This window comes from Saccopteryx leptura, chromosome 5 (genome assembly GCF_036850995.1).
Source record: "Saccopteryx leptura isolate mSacLep1 chromosome 5, mSacLep1_pri_phased_curated, whole genome shotgun sequence".
Classification (NCBI taxonomy): Eukaryota; Metazoa; Chordata; class Mammalia; order Chiroptera; family Emballonuridae; genus Saccopteryx; species Saccopteryx leptura.
This window is the reverse complement of record NC_089507.1, coordinates 148861289-148880562: the sequence shown is the minus strand read 5'-3', so window position 1 is coordinate 148880562 and position 19274 is coordinate 148861289. Positions and strand designations below refer to the sequence as shown.

At 43.8% G+C, this 19274-nt stretch overlaps 1 protein-coding gene across 3 annotated transcripts in view; it reads right to left on the bottom strand.

The window, feature by feature from the left end:
* The window catches only part of GRHL1 (grainyhead like transcription factor 1), a 66209-nt gene that overhangs the window by 8871 nt on the left and 38064 nt on the right, over positions 1 to 19274 (bottom strand). For 2 of the 3 annotated variants that reach the window (XM_066385994.1, XM_066385996.1), the window contains exons 9-11: positions 8194 to 8352; positions 2585 to 2672; positions 894 to 1033 (exon numbers count right to left, since the gene is read on the bottom strand). In XM_066385994.1, the coding sequence (XP_066242091.1) occupies positions 894 to 1033; positions 2585 to 2672; positions 8194 to 8352 (387 nt within the window). The remainder of the gene's footprint in view (positions 1 to 893; positions 1034 to 2584; positions 2673 to 8193; positions 8353 to 19274) is intronic. The other variant, XM_066385995.1, reaches the window with a different exon arrangement.

Below are 19274 nucleotides of genomic sequence, written 5' to 3'. Positions count from 1 at the left end.
CACAAGATCCTTTTGCCTTATTTCTCATTCACCAGATGCTTAGGGGTGTCCTGACCTCCAGCCTGGGCTGGCGAACGTGTCGGGCCCGACGCTGGGGGAGTAATCAGGTGTCCGTGCACTCGGTCACACTCACTCGGGCAGAGTCGTCATGCCTGCTTGGCACCACAAGCCACAGCGTGCAGCAGTCACAACAGAGCCCCCATGACCCAAAAAACCTAAAACAGTTATTATTTGACCCTTTTCAGAAAAAGATTGCTGGAGCTGCTCGTTAGGACTATAGACACTGGCAGTGGCTTCCCCCGAGAACAGTAAAAACCATCAGTCTGTGCAAATTAGACCCGTCTACAAAGTGCGCACAGTCCTTCCCGGGTTCATCTGAGCTCAGCAGAGAGTGCGCCTGCGCCCCTCCTCACGCAGGCTCCCGTCTCCACCGCGCTCTCGCTCAGAGCAGGGCATGACCGCCTATTACACTGCGCAGGCATGCCGAGACACAGCTGTCTGTGTGCTGATGACGTCTCGGTAACTGGAACCATGTTCCATGTGCCATGATGCTGCCTGACCCCCTAGCCCTCCTGTCCTCGCCCATGCAAGTTAATTTCACCAGATTACTGGTTCAAACTCTACATTGTGTTATTATTCTCGCATCTTTTAAATGAGCTAAAATAAAACAATAAATACAAACAGGATTTGGGTGATAGGCTTGGGACTGCGTTTCCAAATCAGTGGTGCTTGCACACCCTTGACTACAAGGACATCCTGTCACCCCAGCGGACAATTGAAGAGCTGCCCCCTAACGCTGGCCATGCCTCGCTCAGCTCTGGCTTCTGTTTCCCAAAGTCCCACTCAGCTGAGCCTCACGGCCCTGCAGCCACCCCAGGAGGCTGGTTACGCACGTGAGTGCCCCGCTGAAGGTTGGCGAAGTGCACGTCAGGAATAAAGAGGACAGGCTGGGTGTCCAGGTCGACAAAGGGCTTGAAGACCGTGATGTCCATGCGCTTGTGAGAGGGGAGCAGCGGTACCTTCACGTCAGTAACTGGAGAAAAGACGAGGACACCGCAGTCAATAGTGTGTGGGTGCACGTGACAGCATTTCCCTCAAGGTCAAGAAGCTTAAATTGTGGCACTATGAGATGCAGGTATGTCACCTGAAGAGAAAAATCAGTTTAGGTGAAGGAACATGTTCGTGTTAACAATCTAAAATCAATTGAACATCTTATAAAAATTAGAGAAGAAAATAGTATCTTTAAACACACACACACACACACACAGATTTGGAACAGAGGCAAAGCATATTTAGTTTTTTTCTGAAAGGCTAAAACATAACTATATAGACATAGCTTAGAGGTAACTTCATCTTAGTTATCCTCATTAAATAATTTAAATTAAAAAAAGATTTTTTTCTGAGAAATTTTTTTTTCTAAAGAGAAAGACTCCTGCATGCTCCCCAGCCTGGAGCCACCTGGCACCTCCTGTCTGGGACCAATGCTCAGACCAACCGAGCTATCTTCAGTGCCAGGGGCCAATGCTTGAACCAACTGGGCCACTGGTTGTGAGAGGGGGAGAGGAAGGGGAATAGAAGCAGACAGTTGCTTCTCCTGTGTGCCCTGACAGGAATTGAACCTGGGACGTCCACACACTGGGCCAACTATCCACTGAGCCAACCAGTCAGCCAGCCAGCCAGGGCCATAATCTACATTCTAATAGCAATGCTCTCTTCTACCTCGAAAAGTACACACACACATTAGCTTTATACCTCCCACTTCAGAACTGAAACTCTGTGAGGTTAAGAGTAGTAAGAACTGCTGCCTGATCTTTACTTTATGAAATTACAGAGTCCACCACCCCATCATCTGGCCCCGAGATCCTCAGGGATGAGCTTTCCTAGGGAGCTGGCTGTTGTCTGAAGTGACCCTGGAAGCTGCCCTTTGACGCCAGTAGGAGAACCCTGACGAATGTGCTGCAAGGCAAACGTCTGCTGAGCCAGACAAAACATTTGAAGAACAGAGCCAGCAGCCCACGGACCACAGAAGAAATGCAGCTGGCACAGAACAGCATTTTTCCCTGTTAGCTAAGAGACGCAGGATTGTGTGGATAGGAATACTGGTCACATTAGGAACAAAAAAAAGAAGAAAGAAAGAAAACTTCCCTGGTTAAATGTCCAAACAGAGGCTCTATAGATTCTGCAAATGTCAGAACATGACATAGAAGAAAACACTCGTTTGGAATTAAGACATCCTAAATTCTCAAGGGTGTTACCATTCTTAGAGATCTAAACAAGTCCAATTTTATCATCAGTTATTGGAGGGAATGTGTACTAGTTTTCAGGACTGCAACCAGCAACCTGAGCTAGAACTAATAGCCAAAATAGCTTAAACTCTGGAAAAACTAAAGAGTTCTTCCTGGAATTTCCAAAGAAAACGCCTCAGTTTGGCCATTCATATGTTTTTGCATCTGCCTTTGGTCTAGGAAGCGGTGCTACCACTTCATAGTGAAAAATAGCCCCTGTCACATCTCCTGCTTGAAAACTCAAGTCACTGTTCAGAAAGAAAAAGGTCGGAAGAGCCAGAGGGAACATTTCTACTTACAGGCGTTCAACTGGGAGCTGGGGTCAGTGCACTTGCCTTTTCTCTTGCTTTGTTTTCGTTCTTCATCCCTGATTTTCCGTTCAGCTCCCTGTAGGTCAAAACAAGACAAGACAAAACATGATTCTATTTATCTGATCCTCTTCCAAACATTCAGCTCTCAACCTGAGCAACGGGGGTGGGGTGGCGTCGGCTCCTCTTTGGAGATGGACTCCACTGCCCATTCCATTCACGGAGGTTTCTTCCTAAAAGCCTCTCCTTCAAACTATCCTTAATGTTATGAAATCACAAGGAAACAACATAGCAAAATGCCCTCAATAATAAACGTGGCCAGGTCCCAGGAGAAGCTGAGAAGGCCCGTCAGTGTACTATGCTGACTTCACAGATATGAGTGACCTTTCCTGTGGGTTAGTAACAGAAGATGAAAGAAAAAACATGAACCCTTCTATAAGTGCATTTTCCTGTACGGGCAATGTTATCCCTGACAGCTGGGATTCTCTCCCAGGACTCGGCGTCAACTAAGTGACAAGTACGACCAACTGCAACTCACGGGCAAAGGCTGAACCAGGAAACTGCACAATCCCTTAGAGAAGTGTGCTCAGCCCTCTATAGAGGACACACACGCCGAGACACACCACCTACACAGAGTGGCACTGTCACACAGATGACCCCACGAAGATAAAAAAGGGCCACATTAGTAATAAACATGACCTGAAATTAGACAAGTGGGATAAAAACATTATTATTATTATTATTTTTTTTAAATAAATTTTTATTAATGGTAATGGGATGACATTAATAAATCAGGGTACATATATTCAAAGAAAACATGTCTAGGTTATTTTGTCATTAAATTATGTTGCATACCCCTCGCCCAAAGTCAGATTGTCCTTCGCCACCCTCTATCTAGTTCTCTGTGCCCCTCCCCCTCCCCCTAACTCTCCCCCTGTCCTCCCTCCCCCCACCCCTGGTAACCACCACACTCTTGTCCATGTCTCTTAGTCTCATTTTTATGAAAAACATTATTATTAATTAGTCATTTTGCTTGGCTTACTGGCATTTATTTTTGGACGGCACAGATTTCTTCACAATGTTATCCAGTTAAATATGAACCAGAGGACTGTTTTTCTGTAAATCAATTCCCTGATATCGAAGAGAGGCAACAGAACCGTGCCATTGATGTGGCATTCTCATATAGTAATAACACATCAAAGAAAACAGCATACGGAACCACTTCTGCCTTGTCTAGCAGGTGTTAGTACACTAACATTTGCTTATAAAGACTGCTATTACTATGGACACAAACATTACCTCCCTGGCACAGAACAGCAGGTATGCCCCATGTCCCCAGCCACTACTGCATGGAACGGAACTGTCTGCCTCTCAGTCCCCTTGAACAGTCTAATAGCAACTTCATTTTCATGATAAATTACCCCACACAAAAGGTAGTTTTACAAATGAGGCTGTTTTCCTCCTGATTTATCAGCTGCACACTTACAGAATGGTAAGGGACTTCTGCTCCCGCTCAGAGTGGAGTAACACAGACCATACTTACCCTTTACTCAGAGACAACAACAACAAAAAAACTCCAAAAAAATGTATGAAAGGGGTTTTTAATGCCCTGGCCAGCAGGCAATCACAGCAACCCTAAGGAAAAGGCGCAGCAAGGCGAGCCTCCAGCTGCACCTGCTGACGACAGCACATTTCCGGGTTAGGGCATGGGGGTGCCGTCTGGAGGTCCCTGGCTCAAGGAGACAGGGCGGGAGGCTCAGAGAGGTCAAGGCAGCTGGCCAAAGTAGCAATGGGAAGGGGTCACAAGAGTGAGAAGCCCCGAGATCGTCAGAGGGTCCCCGAGGATCAGCTGAGCCACGAACCCCCATACGAGTGTGCTCGTGTGCAGTACTGAGTGTGGGGCGGCGCCTGCAGCTGGGGAAAAGGAGAGACGAGAGAATGGTGTCTAAAACTCACACAGGACCCAAACAGTGCCTGTCCCCATCAACAGGGCCAGCACACTTATAGTTCAGTGTGCCAGGCGGGACAGCGGGTGGAAGAGTCAGGAAAGCCTCACCTCCGTTGTGGAGAACAACCAGCTTGAAAGTGAGTACTGCTCCAGACACAGCCATCAAGTCGTGAAAGACCAGAAAAGACGGTGACTGCTTCCAAGTAACTTCACTAGATTTCAGGACAAACTTCAAGAAGATGTGTAGGATGACAAAATTATCCAGCATCCAACAAGGTAAGACTCATGACGTCTGCTGTCCAAGACACTGGCCAGGCAGGCAGAGAAGCAGGACAAGAGGACGGTGTGAGGGGGACAAGCACAGCATGAAAGGAATCCAGCATTGACACGCACGCAAGACAAGGACACGACCATGGTTCTTACAAATGCAGCCATGTGTTCCAGAGCAAGTGAAAGGACCGGGCAGGTTAAGGCAGAGACCTGAGCACTACAAAATAGATCCAAGATGGTCTTCTAGAGATGCAAACTATAATATCTGAGATGAAAAACACACACAATGGGATTAACAGCAGTATAGACAAAAGAAAAGACCGGTGAACTCTGGGACGTAACAACTGAAAACACCCCAAGTGAAACAGAGAGAAACAGTAATCTAGAACAACAGCAAGAGCCTCTGTGGGCTGTGGGACAACTTCAGGAGCCGCACACAGGCTTTCCCAAAGGAGGAAGAAGGCCAGACATATTTGAAGAAACTATGGCTGAAAAATTTCCAAATCTGATGGAAACTATAAACCCACACACCCAATAAGTTCAAGTAACACTAAGTACAAGAAAACACAGACACATCAAAGTGCTCAAAACCAGTAAAAAGAGAAAACCTTAAAATCAGGAAAAAAGGACATGTTAATTAAACACAGAAGAACAAAGCCAATGATGAGAGCAGACTTCTCATCAGGAGCTGTATGAGAAGACAGAGCCACAGCGTTAAAGCATTAAAGGAAAAACCAGCCAACTAGAATGTTATACCCAGCAAAACGATCTTTCAAAATTAAAGGTGAAAGACTTTTTAGACATACAGATGCTAAAAGGATTCATCACCAGCAGACACACTGCAAGAATGTTAAAGGACATCCTATGGCATTAAGGAGAGAACCCACTTAAATTCAGGCTGTTTAAAAAAAAAAAAAATTCAGGCTGTTTTGACTCTTTTTCTCAGTCAAGAACTAGAGACTGATCTTGGAAACTCACACCAGGCCACAGTGCCAACTTCAGTGAGGAAGAAATTCTCCTGAAGAAGAAAACTATCTGTGGGAAAGAGTGTCAATGAAAGTTTTCTCCATTCAGACAACCAGGGATATATAGAAGCCCCCAGAGAGAGAGACTGCCAAATTTCCGCTGGTTAGGGACCCAATCTTTGTCCTCTTTCTCTGAAAAAAAATGCTACACTGCTGCTGCTTCTGAAATAAGAGAACATTCTATTTGTCCAACTAGTTAAGCAACTCAGAGTAAAGTACATACCTCTGAAGGAATCCAAAAAATGTCTTACGTCTAGTTTCTTACTGTGAATGGAGACCAGGTTCGTGAAATGTGAGTGTTTTAAGACCCAGCAGAGGGAAATGAATAGACAGGCACCCAACAACAGGTGAATCAAATCTCAGAAAGGAGAGAATCAAGGGGGCAAGGGGACACTCCACAGAAGGGAGGCAGAAGACGAACCTGGAAGAGAAGAAGCAACCACGACTGTAAGGGGCGACAGAAGTTATAACCAGGTGCACAAGAATCAGGAGCAGGTGTGAGGTCGTAGAGGACTGCATGTGGTTCAAAGGTTTAAGAACTTTTAAAATTAATCACACACCAGACACACACACAATATTTTCTTCTCATGCAGGATTTTATAGAATCCAAAACAGCTGAGATTAAAACCTAGGGATGGAAACAGTGTGTAATTTCACATCTGTGTCCCTTGAGTGCCTTGCTATGATACAACACATGACCACTCCTGTATGCCTGCCGTAGGGGCTGAACCCAGGAGGACACCAACTGCCATCTCCCTGTGGATCTCTAGGGACAAACAGGTAAGGAATATTTTTAGGGGCCTTCCAAAGACAGCCACACCCATGAAGGGTGAGGGCACGTGGACAAAGCCTGCTGGACACAGATGCCCCGCTTCTCACCAGGCCCTGTGTGAATGCCTCTGACCATCACACAGCGCTTACACCCAAGTCACGAGAACCGGCTTGGGTGGGCCTGCAAGTTAGGCAGAGCAGGGTCTCAGGGGATCACCAGGGTCAAGCGAACAGCAACAGCCAAGTTGATGGAGATGCAGATCTGGCATCTGCTCTGAGTGGGAAAGGCTCAGAGAAGAAACAAGGCCTCTGCCAGAACTTCTGTCTGGGCGAAAGCTATGTACCTCCAGCTCTCTTCCTGCTGCCAGACAATTCAGTTCCTTCCCACATGTCCCTGGTGCCTTCTGAGCTGCTATCCCAGAGCTGGAGCTCAGAGGGGAAGAGTCTGAGGAAGTCCATGTGCTGGCCCTTTAAAAGAAGGTGCCTGGAACTTCAGCAGCCTGTCTCCCTCAGCCTCAATTCCCACTGGTTTTTATAGCCAGAAGTTACCGGGACTTCTCTTCCCAGCACTGGAACCCTGGGCTTTGGGGCCTGGTTTGGGGCTGGAGCCCCATGCTCCTCAGAGAGGACACCTCTGCAGCTGAGATGCCTCCCAATTTTTATCTGCCACATGTAGGTGTGGGACCAGCCACTTCGTGCCTGTATCTCTCCTACCAGTTTCAACGTGGCTGCTTCTTTCAGTTCCTACTTGTAGGACTTCTACTCATGTATATTTCAGGCAGTTCTGAATGATGGCTATTCTGCAGTTTAGCTATAATTACAAGACAATATGGCCATGGGAGGATCTGAGTACCACATTTACCTGCACTGCCACCTTGACCAGTCAGTCTTTTTCAATCTTAGGTCCACAGTCACTCACTCATCTACGGCGGTTGCCCAGCTCCCGAGGACACCACTGTCTGTAGCCCTCAAGACACAGTAGGCCTACTGGCTTCTCTCTGGATTTAACTCAGCTGAGCCCCTGGCTCTGCACCTGGCAAAAGTGATCACCTCTTCTCCAGAAAAGAAAGGAGTCACACCAGAGAAAAGAAATGACCCTGAAATCATCTGGGCCGATACTTCCTCTTCTTGCCTACGTGCTGCTTAGAGAGGAATCTGATCTGCATCTCATCACCTGCCTTCGTGGGCCGGCTGACAACAGGAGGGCGGATGGGGTAGAGGGCAGCCCTCTGTGATGCACCCACATCAGTCCTCAAACGCAAAGCTCAGGACGAGCCCAACCTCACAGCGCCGCCTACAAACCCAGAAAGCGGAGGGGCCGCCAGGGTTTGAGCTCAGCCTGGCGAGCATCCCACATGGACTGCCTGACTCTGGCAGACAGGCCCAACAAAATGTCATTTTTTTGATAAAACAAGACTTTTCTCCCCTTTCCTATATAACATGTCCTTGCATGGCTAAAATGATAACACCAAGTTAAAAACATCGATATTGACAACAGCATATTCATCTTGAACTTAAATATTAAAAATATCCTTTTCTGTCACAGGCTTTACCGTAAGAGTGCCTACCCCACCCAATGGTCTTACCTTGTCACAGAAGACTTTGATCTGGCAGTAGGCCCGGTGCACGGGCTTGTTGCTCCGGTTGTTGTAACTATAGGTGTCAATCTGAATGTTAAGAGGCAACCCCTTCACACCCTTCTGAGAAGAGAAATCTGTGCTCAAGCAGTTGACAGAGATGAAAACCTGCAAAGAGAAGGCTCTTTAAGCAACTGGCACCGACAGTCAGCCTTAGCACAGCTTAAACAGTACTAACGTCACTGACATTCCTCAAGTTAGTTCTAAATGAGAGCACAGGCTTCTCACTTAAAACAAAATCTAAAAAATAAAGGGTTTGTTTTAAAACTTTTGGTCATAGCGATGGCAGGCTTTAAAGGAAAAAGCAGCTCTGAACGGCCCTTCAGAGAATGTGTATTATCATCCACTGTCTTTCTTTACATCGCTTTTCAATGTTTCCAATGGCCAAGGTTTTCTGTGCTGCTGTTTTCTGGCTTAGTTCAAACTCTCTGCATATCTGCCTGCATTTATATCTGAATTGTCTGCACGATAACCTGCAGTACCCAATGTTCAAATATTCTGGAATTTCCAAAATCAGTGAGTGATGTGACTAAAGTGGTCCTGGAGGTTGTTGCTCAGAGTCCCAGGTAAATCTTTGTACAGCAAACGAGCAGGATCTACTTCCCCTCCTATTTTTATGATTCTGGGCTTTAACCTCTCCACACATTGGCACGTTTTTGAGCTCCCTTTCAATTCTTTCATTTTAGAATTTATTTCTGATGTGTTAGCACCACATAGTGGATATTACTGGAATTACAGTTTTAAAATGGCATCTTTCAAAGACCTAAGGTCCTTAGGCTGTATTCCTTCCAGGCCACAGGTCAGCAACCCCTTAGCTGTGACCAAGAACAGATCTACTACAGCAGTGTGGGCGCTGCTGGCTGAATCGAGACCCAAAGAGGCATAAGTTTAATTAAGTTAGAAAAGGGGGAAAACCTATAAGAACCTAAGGGAGTGGAAAGTGAGAGTAAGGAGAAAGAAAAATTATAGCCACAATGACAAAAACTGCTCTGCAGAAGGTATGCAAAATGCTGAAATAAGAGTTTTTCTTCTTGCTCTAGCCTATATACTGTTTCTAAATTTAAAAAAAAGACCAAAACATCCTAAAAGACTGAGAATTTGTCCAAATTAACAGATTTAAAGTTCATTTCTCATCTTGTCCCTGCACAAGCTCTCCACTCGGTCTATTGACTCACCGTTCCCAGAAGGCCCTTTGAAAGTTCGTGCCTGCCTCATGTCTCTGTGCTTGTCCCCCTCTGGTTCCAGCCCAGGTCACACCCATAGTTCCTTTCCACCTCTCCCAACTCCACAGCTTCTTGCCGCTCACCCCAGACTTGAGTTGTGAGGCTACAGCAGCAAGACCATTCACTGAACACCTGCTGTTTCAGGACCTGTGCTGGCACGTCACACACAGTGTCTCCCACCATCACCACAACCTTGAGAGATGGTACTTTCCCCTTTTTTACAAAGAAAGATGGAGAGATTTTTAAAACTGTCTGCAAGGTAGAATGCATAGGACTGGGATTCACATCCAAGACGTCCCCCAGGACACCCTGCTGTCTCTCTCCCTAGTCACCTGGCTCTTCGTCACCACTGGAAATGCTCTGCCATTTTCATGTCTGTATTGCCCTGGCTGGCTGCTGTGTACCTTTCTCAATACTGAGCACAGTACCTGTTCTAGGATGACCTAGTCTTGCCTGCGATGATTTTCCTTTCCATTTAACCCACTTTTTTTTTTATTTAATTTAATTTAATTTTATTTTTGTATTTTTCTGAAGCTGGAAATGGGGAGAGACAGTCAGACAGACTCCCGCACTCGCCCGACCGGGATCCACCCGGCACACCCACCAGGGGCGACGCTCTGCCCACCAGGGGGCGATGCTCTGCCTCTCGGGGGGGGGGGGGTCGCTCTGCTGCGACCAGAGCCACTAGCGCCTGGGGCAGAGGCCAAGGAGCCATCCCCAGCGCCCGGGCCATCTTTGCTCCAATGGAGCCTTGGCTGCGGGAGGGGAAGAGAGAGACAGAGAGGAAGGAGGGAGGGGGTGGAGAAGCAAATGGGCGCTTCTCCTGTGTGCCCTGGCCGGGAATCAAACCCGGGTCCCCCGCACGCCAGGCCGACGCTCTACCGCTGAGCCAACCGGCCAGGGCCCGTTTAACCCACTTTTAGTAAATAAGCAAACTGATTTAATTTTAAATACTTAAATCTTAGATATATGGGCAAAAAGTTCAAATCCATTAAAGAGACCTAGTGCTTTGACTGTATATTTTTAGAAAACACTTCAAATTCAAATGAAGGAGAAAGTCTATGGAACGGACGAAAGAAACACAGAAAGACAGAAAAGCAAACAGAAAGGCAGTAATCCATGAAAAACAACTGAGCACATAAAGTACCCAAACCATTATATTTTTTATCTTGCCACCAATGAAAAATCTAAACTTTCCTCTATCCTTCTAGATCACACGGCTCTATTCCTCACACAGAAACAGCTGCCTAGAAGAGATATTTACCTGCAACAACTCCAGGAAGTCTTTGACCCAAAGTGATATCCCCTTCACAAGAGGATTTCATGGTAATACAACCTAAAACCTAACATTCCCTTGCTCCAGTGTCAGGTTTCTATTTGAAACAGAAATAAGCAGGAGTCAAGTTGCAGGATCATTATAAACACTGGACTTCCGAGGGCATCACACTCACCACTATTCATGGTTACTTTGGCTCCAAAACCCAGAGATTACTGAAACAAGTCCCAATATATGTCTTCCTTATAAAGAATTCAGGTAGTCTTATACATATTTATATGCATCCCATCATATAGTCTACTGAATAAGAATATTCATCTAAAACACAATAAATTAAAATAAATATAAAAAAGAATATTCATCTAATCAATGGAAAGATACCTACAGTATTTAAGAAAATGGTCAACCCTGCTATTTAACAAGGCATGTAAATTCTCAAGAGCTCATAGTTCACAATATAGTGACCAGAAAAAGAACCTATTAAAACCTATCAAACTCTACTTATGTTGATCCCTTAGGTCAGTGGTCCCCAACCTTTTTTGGGCCACGGATCGGTTTAATGTCAGAAAATATTTTCACGGACCGGCCTTTAGGGCGGGACAGATAAATGCACAAAATAAAATTATGCGACGGGCAGAGAAGACAAGATGGAGCTGGAGTAGGCGAACGTACCAACTCCCACCTCCCAGAACCAAAGTGGATTATAAACTAATTTTAAGAACTATCATCTGGAAAAACCAACTTTGGACTAAACTAAGAGGACTCTTCAACCAAGGAACACTGAAGAAGCCACACCGAGACTGGTAGGAAAAGCGGAAACATGGAGAGGGCTGCCCAGCTCCCCCGAGTGAACGGCAGCCGGGAGAGACTCGCGTGGTGGGAAGTGAGTTTAGCAGAGAGGGGAGGGTCCTGAGTCCCAGGAACAAAGCCCCAGCCTGCAGCCCCAGAGCCTAGAAGAGGCATATGGACAGTATTTAGCTGGAAACAAGACAGGATACTGTTTGTGAGAAAGAGACTGATTTCTCAGACCCAGGATTCTTCTTAAAGGGACCGTGCAGAACACCTCTCTCATAACCACTCACCCGGGGCTCTGGGGTACGAGGAGAGAGGAGAGGACTGGAGTAGCAGGAAGAGAGTGTAATCTAGGAGGCACAGGGAGAAACACTTTGAGAGACAGCCACCCTAACCCCTGGGATGAGTCACTCCCCAAATCTGAAGGGAATATTCCCCCCGGAAACAGCAATACCAGCAAAGGGAAGCAGGACACCAGCCAAACAAGCTCTCCCACGGCACTCAGAGCAGAGTTACTTAGAAGGAGGGAGCTTTTGGGTCTACAGTAGTGAGTCTTAGGGTCTGAGCTGCAGTGCCCGCACCCACATGGCTGAGGGCTGAGGGCTTGCCGGAGGGCAGGCGGCGGCGGGACACAGAGGCACGGTTCTGTCAGCAAGGGCGGCAGCTGGGTGGCCACCACTGGGCCCAGGTGTGAGCTCAGTCTTGCCCGGCTGGGGAGGAGGGGGTGTACAAAAGCAGTCAAGCCCAGCTGCAGCCTGCCTGTAATCCAGCCTGAGGGGGAAGGGCAGGAGCCCAGGAAGGGGTGGAGATCCACCCTTGAGCAAGGGCTCAGGAGCACAGCCTTGCCCTGCCCACAGTACCGAGGCTTATGGCCTGACTTGGGAGCCGGCTCCTCCCACAGAGGTGGAGCCAAAAGCCCAGAACAGGCGAAGACCCGCTACTGAGTGTGGGCATGCAGTCCCGCCTGGCCTGTGGAGCCAAGGCTTGCAGCCGTCCCACGAGCGGGCTCCTCCTGCAAGGGCAGGGCAAAAGCACGGAAACAGGCGGAGACTGCAGCTGAGCAAAGGTGCTGCCACTGACCTCAGGGCCAAGCATAAAGCTACCCATGGGGGCGGGGGCGAAGGCCAAGGCCACCAAGGCTTGTACACCTAAGCACGTGATCACAGCCACCCCGTGAAGGAAAGGCGGAAACCACAGCATCAGCCCCAGTGGGAAGGCACCGGCAACGCCCATACCTAAACGCCCTAGGCAGCAACAGCACAGGGGGTGGTGGGCCTGCAGACAGACCACACCTAGGGAACAGAGGCCACACCCAGTGGACTCCAGTGGCCAAGACCTTCTTTTACACAGAGAAGATGAGAAGGCAGAGAAATGCAACACAAATGAGTCAAGAGAAATCCCCAGAAAAGGACCTGAATGAAACAGATATAACCAAATTAATCAGATGCAGAGTTTAAAATAATGATTATTAGGATGCTCAAAGATATTAGAACAATAGATGGTCATTACAAACATCTAAATAAAGATAGCAGATATAAAAATGGACATTGAAATAATAAAAAAGAATCAGTCAGTAACAAACATAATATCAGAAATGAAGAACACAATGGAAGGAATTAAAAGCAGGATGGATGAAGCTAAGAATCGAATCAGTGAGTCAGAGGACACGATAAATAAAGGCACAGAAGCAGAGCAGAAAAAAGAAAAGAGACTCAAAAAGTCTGAGGAAACTCTAAGAGAGCTCTGTGACAACATGAAGAGAAATAACATCCACATCATAGAGGTTCCTAAAGAAGAAGAGAAAGAACAAGGGATAGAGACTTTGTTCAAGCATATCATAGCTGAAAACTTCCCTCAATTAAGGCAGGAAAACATCTTACATGTTCAGGAAGCACAGAGAACTCCATTAAAGAGAAACCCAAAGAAATCAACACCAAGACACAGCATAATTAAAATACCAAAGCTAAGTGATAAAGAGAAAATATTAAAAGCTGCTAGACAAAAAAAGACTATCACCTACAAAGGAGACCCCATAAGGATGACTTCCGACTTCTCAACAGAAACACTTGAGGCCAGAAGGGAATGGCAAGAAATATTCAAAGTAATGCAGAACAAGAGCCTACAACCAAGATTACTTTATCCAGCAAGGCTATCATTTAAAATTGAAGGAGAAATAAAAAGCTTTCCAGACAAAAAAAAACCTCAAGGAATTCACTACAACCAAACCAAGGCTGCAAGAAATGCTAAGGGGCTTGTTGTAAACAGATCAAAGGAGAAAAAGAATATAGCAAAAGAGGAATACAATTTTAAAGAATAAAATGGCAATAAACAATTACATATCAATAATAACCTTAAATGTAAATGGATTAAATGATCTGATCAAAAGACATAGGGTAGCTGCGTGGATAAGAAAACAGGACCCATACATATGCTGTCTACAAGAGACACACCTTAAAAAAAAGATGCACATAGACTGAAGATAAAAGGATGAAAAAAAAAATTTCACGCAAATAGAAATGAAAAAAAAAGCTGGGGTAGCAATACTTATATCAGACAAAATGGACTTTAAAACAAAGACTATAGTAAGAGATAAACAAGGTCACTACATATTGATAAAGGGAGCAATACAACAGGAAGATATAACCATTATAAATATCTACGCACCTAATATAGGAGCACCTAAATATATAAAGCAGACTTTGATGGATTTAAAGGGCGAGATCAACAGCAATACTATAATAGTAGGAGATTTCAATACCCCACTAACATCACTAGATAGATCCTCAAGAAAGAAAATTAACAAAGAAACAGCAGACTTAAAGGACATACTAGATCAACTCGATTTAATAGATATCTTCAGAACCTTTCACCCTAAAGCAGCAGAATATCCATTCTTTTCAAGTGCTCATGGTACATTCTCTAGGATAGACCACATGTTAGGGCACAAAAGCGGTCTCAACAAATTTAAGAAGATTGAAATCATATCAAGCATTTTCTCTTATCACAATGGCATAAAACTAGAAATCAACTACAACAGAAAAACTGAAAAATACTCAAACACTTGGAAACTAAATAGCACGTTATTAAATAACGAATGGGTAAACAATGAGATCAAAGAAGAAATTTAAAAATTCCTAGAAATGAACGATAATGAGCATAAATCAACTAAAAATTTATGGGACACAGCAAAAGCAGTCTTGAGAGGGAAGTTCATAGCATTACAGTCATACCTCAAGAAGCTAGAAAAAGCTCAAATAAACAACTTGACCCTACATCTAAAAGAACTAGAAAAAGAACAGCAAGTAAAGCCCAGAGCTAGTAGAAGGAAGGAAATAATAAAGATCAGAGCAGAAATAAATGACATAGAGGCTAAAGAAACAAAACAGAGGATCAATGAAACCAGGAGCTGGTTCTTTGAAAAGGTAAACAAGATCGATGAACCTTTAACCAGACTCACCAAGAAAAAAAAGAGAGAGGACTCAAATAAATAAAATTAGAAACAAGAGTGGAGAAATAACAACTGACACAACAGAAATACAAAATATTGTAAGAAAATACTATGAAGAACTGTACGCCAAAAAACTAGACAACCTAGATGAAATGGACAAATTCCTTGAAACATATAATCTTCCAAAAATTAATCTGGAAGAATCAGAAAACCTAAACAGACCAATTACAACAAATGAGATTGAAACAGTTATCAAAAAGCTCCCAAAAAAGAAAAGTCCTGGGCCTGATGGCTTCACAAGTGAATTCTACCAAATATTCAAAGAAGAACTAACTCCTATCCTTCTCAAACTATTTCAAAAAATTCAAGAGGAAGGAAGACTTCCAAGCTCCTTTTATGAGGCAACCATAATTCTGATTCCAAAACCAGGCAAAGACAATACAAAGAAAGAAAATTATAGGCCAATATCCCTAATGAATTTAGATGCTAAAATCCTCAACAAAATATTAGCAAACTGGATCCAGCAATATATGAAAAAAATCATACACCATGATCAAGTGGGATTTATTCTTGGGAGGCAAGGCTGGTACAATATTTGCAAATCAATCAATGTGATTCATCACATAAGCAAAAGGAAGGAGAAAAACCACATGATAATTTCAATAGATGCAGAAAAAGCATTTGGTAAAATCCAGCACCCATTCATGATCAAAACTCTCAGCAAAGTGGGAATACAGGGAACATACCTCAACATGATAAAGGCCATCTATGACAAACCCACAGCCAACATCATACTCAATGGGCAAAAATTAAAAGCAATCCCCTTAAGATCAGGAACAAGGCAGGGGTGCCCCCTTTCACCACTCTTATTCAACATAGTTCTGGAAGTCCTAGCCACAGCAATCAGACAATAAAAAGAAATAAAAGGCATCCAAATTAGAATAGAAGAAGTAAAACTACCATTAGTTGCAGATGATATGCTATTGTATATAGAAAACCCTAAAGTCGCAGTCAAAAAACTACTAGACCTGATAAATGAATTCAGCAAGGTGGCAGGATATAAAATTAATACTCAGAAATCAGAGGCATTTTTATACACTAACAATGAACTGTCAGAAAGAGATATTAAGGAATCAATCCCTTTACCATTGCAACCAAAAAAATAAAGTACCTAGGAATAAATTTAACCAGGGAGAGTAAAGATTTGTACTCGGAAAATTATAAAACATTGATAAAAGAAATCAGGGAAGATACAAACAAGTGGAAGCATATATCGTACTCATGGTTAGGAAGAATAAACATCATTAAAATGTCTATATTACCCAAAGCAATTTATGAATTCAATGCAATACCGATTAAAATACCAATGACTTACTTCAAAGATATAGAACACATATTCCAAAAATTTATATGGAACCAAAAGAGAACATGAATAGCCTCAGCAATTCTGAAAAGGAAGAATAAAGTGGGAGGTATCACACTTCCAGATATCAAGTTATACTATAAGGCCATTGTACTCAAAACAGCCTGGTACTGGCATAAGAACAGGCATATAGATCAATAGAACAGAACTGAGAACCCAGAAATAAACCCACATCTTTATGGACAACTGATATTTGACAAAGGAGGTAAGAGCATACATTGGAGTAAAGACAGCCTCTTCAACAAATGGTGTTGGGAAAATTGGAAAGCTACCTGCAAAAAAATGAAACTAGACTACCAACTTACACCATTCACAAAAATAAACTCAAAATGGATAAAAGACTTAAATGTAAGCCGTAAACCCATAAGCATCTTAGGAGAAAACATAGGCAGTAAGCTCTGACATTTCCTGCAGCAATATATTTGCCGATTTGTCTCCACAGACAAGTGAAATAAAAGACAGGATAAACAAATGGGACTATATCAAATTAAAAAGCTTCTGCACAGCTAAAGACAATAAGAACAGAATAAAAAGACAAACTACACAATGGGAGAATATATTTGACAATGCGTCTGATAAGGGGTTAATAACCAAAATTTGTAAAGAACTTGTAAAACTCAATACCAGGAAGACAAACAATCCAATCCAAAAATGAATAGACACTTCTCCAAAGAGGACATACAGATGGCCAATAGGCATATGAAAAATGCTCAACATCACTAACCATTAGAGAAATGCAAATTAAAACCACAATGAGATATCACCTCACACCAGTCAGAATGGCGCTCATCAACAAAACAACACAGAATAAGTGCTGGCGAGGACATGGAGAAAAGGGAACCCTCCCGCACTGCTGGTGGGAATGCAGACTGGTGCAGCCACTGTGGAAAACAGTATGGAGATTCCTCAAAAAATTAAAAATCGAACTACCTTTTAACCCAGCTATTCCACTGTTAGGAATATACCCCAAGAACACCATAGCACTGTATGAAAAGAAGAAATGCACCCCCATGTTTGTGGCAGCATTGTTCACAATAGCGAAGATCTGGAAACAGCCCAAGTGTCCATCAGAGGACGAGTGGATTAAAAAGCTTTGGTATATATATACTATGGAATACTACTCAGCCATAAGAAATGATGACATCGGATCATTTACAACAACATGGATGAACCTTGATAACATTATACTGAGCGATATAAGTAAATCAGAAAAAACTAAGAACTATATGATTTCATACATAGGTGGGACATAAAAATGAGACTCAGAGACATGGACAAGAGTGTGGGGTTTATGAGGTGGGGGGGAGGAGAGGGAGAGGGGTGGGGGAGACGAGGGGCACAAAGAAAACCAGTTAGAAGGTGACGAAAGACAATTGGACTTTGGGTGATGGGAATGCAGCATAAGCAAATGGCAAAATAACCTAGAGCTGCTTTCTCTGATATGTACCCTGATTTATCAATGTCACCCCATTAAAATTAATAATAATAATAAAAGAATTTGTCTCAGGGCTAATTCAGGCAGTTAGAAGAATAGTATAAGGATGCTAATTCTGCTTCTCAGGCCACATCCTGCAAAAGGGGCCCCAAGAAAATTGGCAATTTGGCTATTCTGACTTTGCCAATTGGATTTAAAAAAAAAAAAAGGGTCAGGAACGCCCTGAAATGGAACTAACAATACAAGGGCATAAATTTAAAGGACTTTTAGATACTGGAGCTGATGTATCTGTTATTGCTAAGCTACACTGGCCTCCTTCCTGGCCCACTCATGCAGCAGCCACAGAATTACAAGGTATAGAGCAGAGTAAATCCCCTCAACAAAGTTCTAGTTTTTTACATTGGGAAGATTAAGAAGGTCATTCTGGATTTTTTAAGCCTTATGCGCTCCCTGATGGCCAGTTAATTTGTGGGGTAGAGATGTTTTGAAAAACACAGGAGTGTTGCTTGTCAGTCCTAATGGTTTAGTCAGTACTCAGATGCTTGATCGGGGATTTTTGCCCACTAAGGGACAAGGGAAAGAACAGCGAGGAATTCTCACCCCCATAGAAATGGCACCCAATACCAGAAGGTGTGGATTAGGATATCAAAATTTAGCATAGGGGCCTTGGTAGCTCCTGCTACCCCAATAATGCATTGTGCAGACCCAATTACTTGGAAATCAGATAATCCTGTATGGGTAGACCAATGCCCTCTTTCTCAGGAGAAACTTAGGGCAGCTGCTCGATTGGTACCATCTAACAGCCCATGGAATACACTTCCATATTTTGATCTTGTCGCCTCTTTGATTATCAAGGGGCATAGGCGACCCTTACAGCTTATAGGTTTTGAGCCTCAAAATTATTGTTGTTCCTTTTTTCAAAGGATTAACAACAATGGCTCTGGGAAACTTCCACTAAATGGCAAATCGCTTTTGCAAATCAATGGACAACTTTATACTGAAACAGTCAACTTAAAATCAGCTCAAAGACTAGAAATATATGCCATTATCATGGCTCTTCAGCATTTGCCATATTCCTCCTTTAATCTATATACAGACAGCAAATATTTACTTATGGTTGTTTCCACTATAAAGACTGCTGTCTTAGGGACAACTGTTGATGAACTATTTCAGCAGTTCCTCCTTCTTTGAAGACTTGTATGTCAACAAAGAGCTCCATGTTTTATAGGACATACTCGAGCTCACTCCATGCTCCCTGGAGCTTTAGCACAAGGGAATGCCCTTGTTGATCAAGCTACCCAAAAGAAAATTATTTGGAGCAACAATGACAGATCGAGCAATTCAATCTTATACTATTCACCACCAGAACGCTGCAGCCCTATGTAAACAGTTTCAACTTTCTCGGGAAGCAGCACGGCAGTTTGATAAATCCT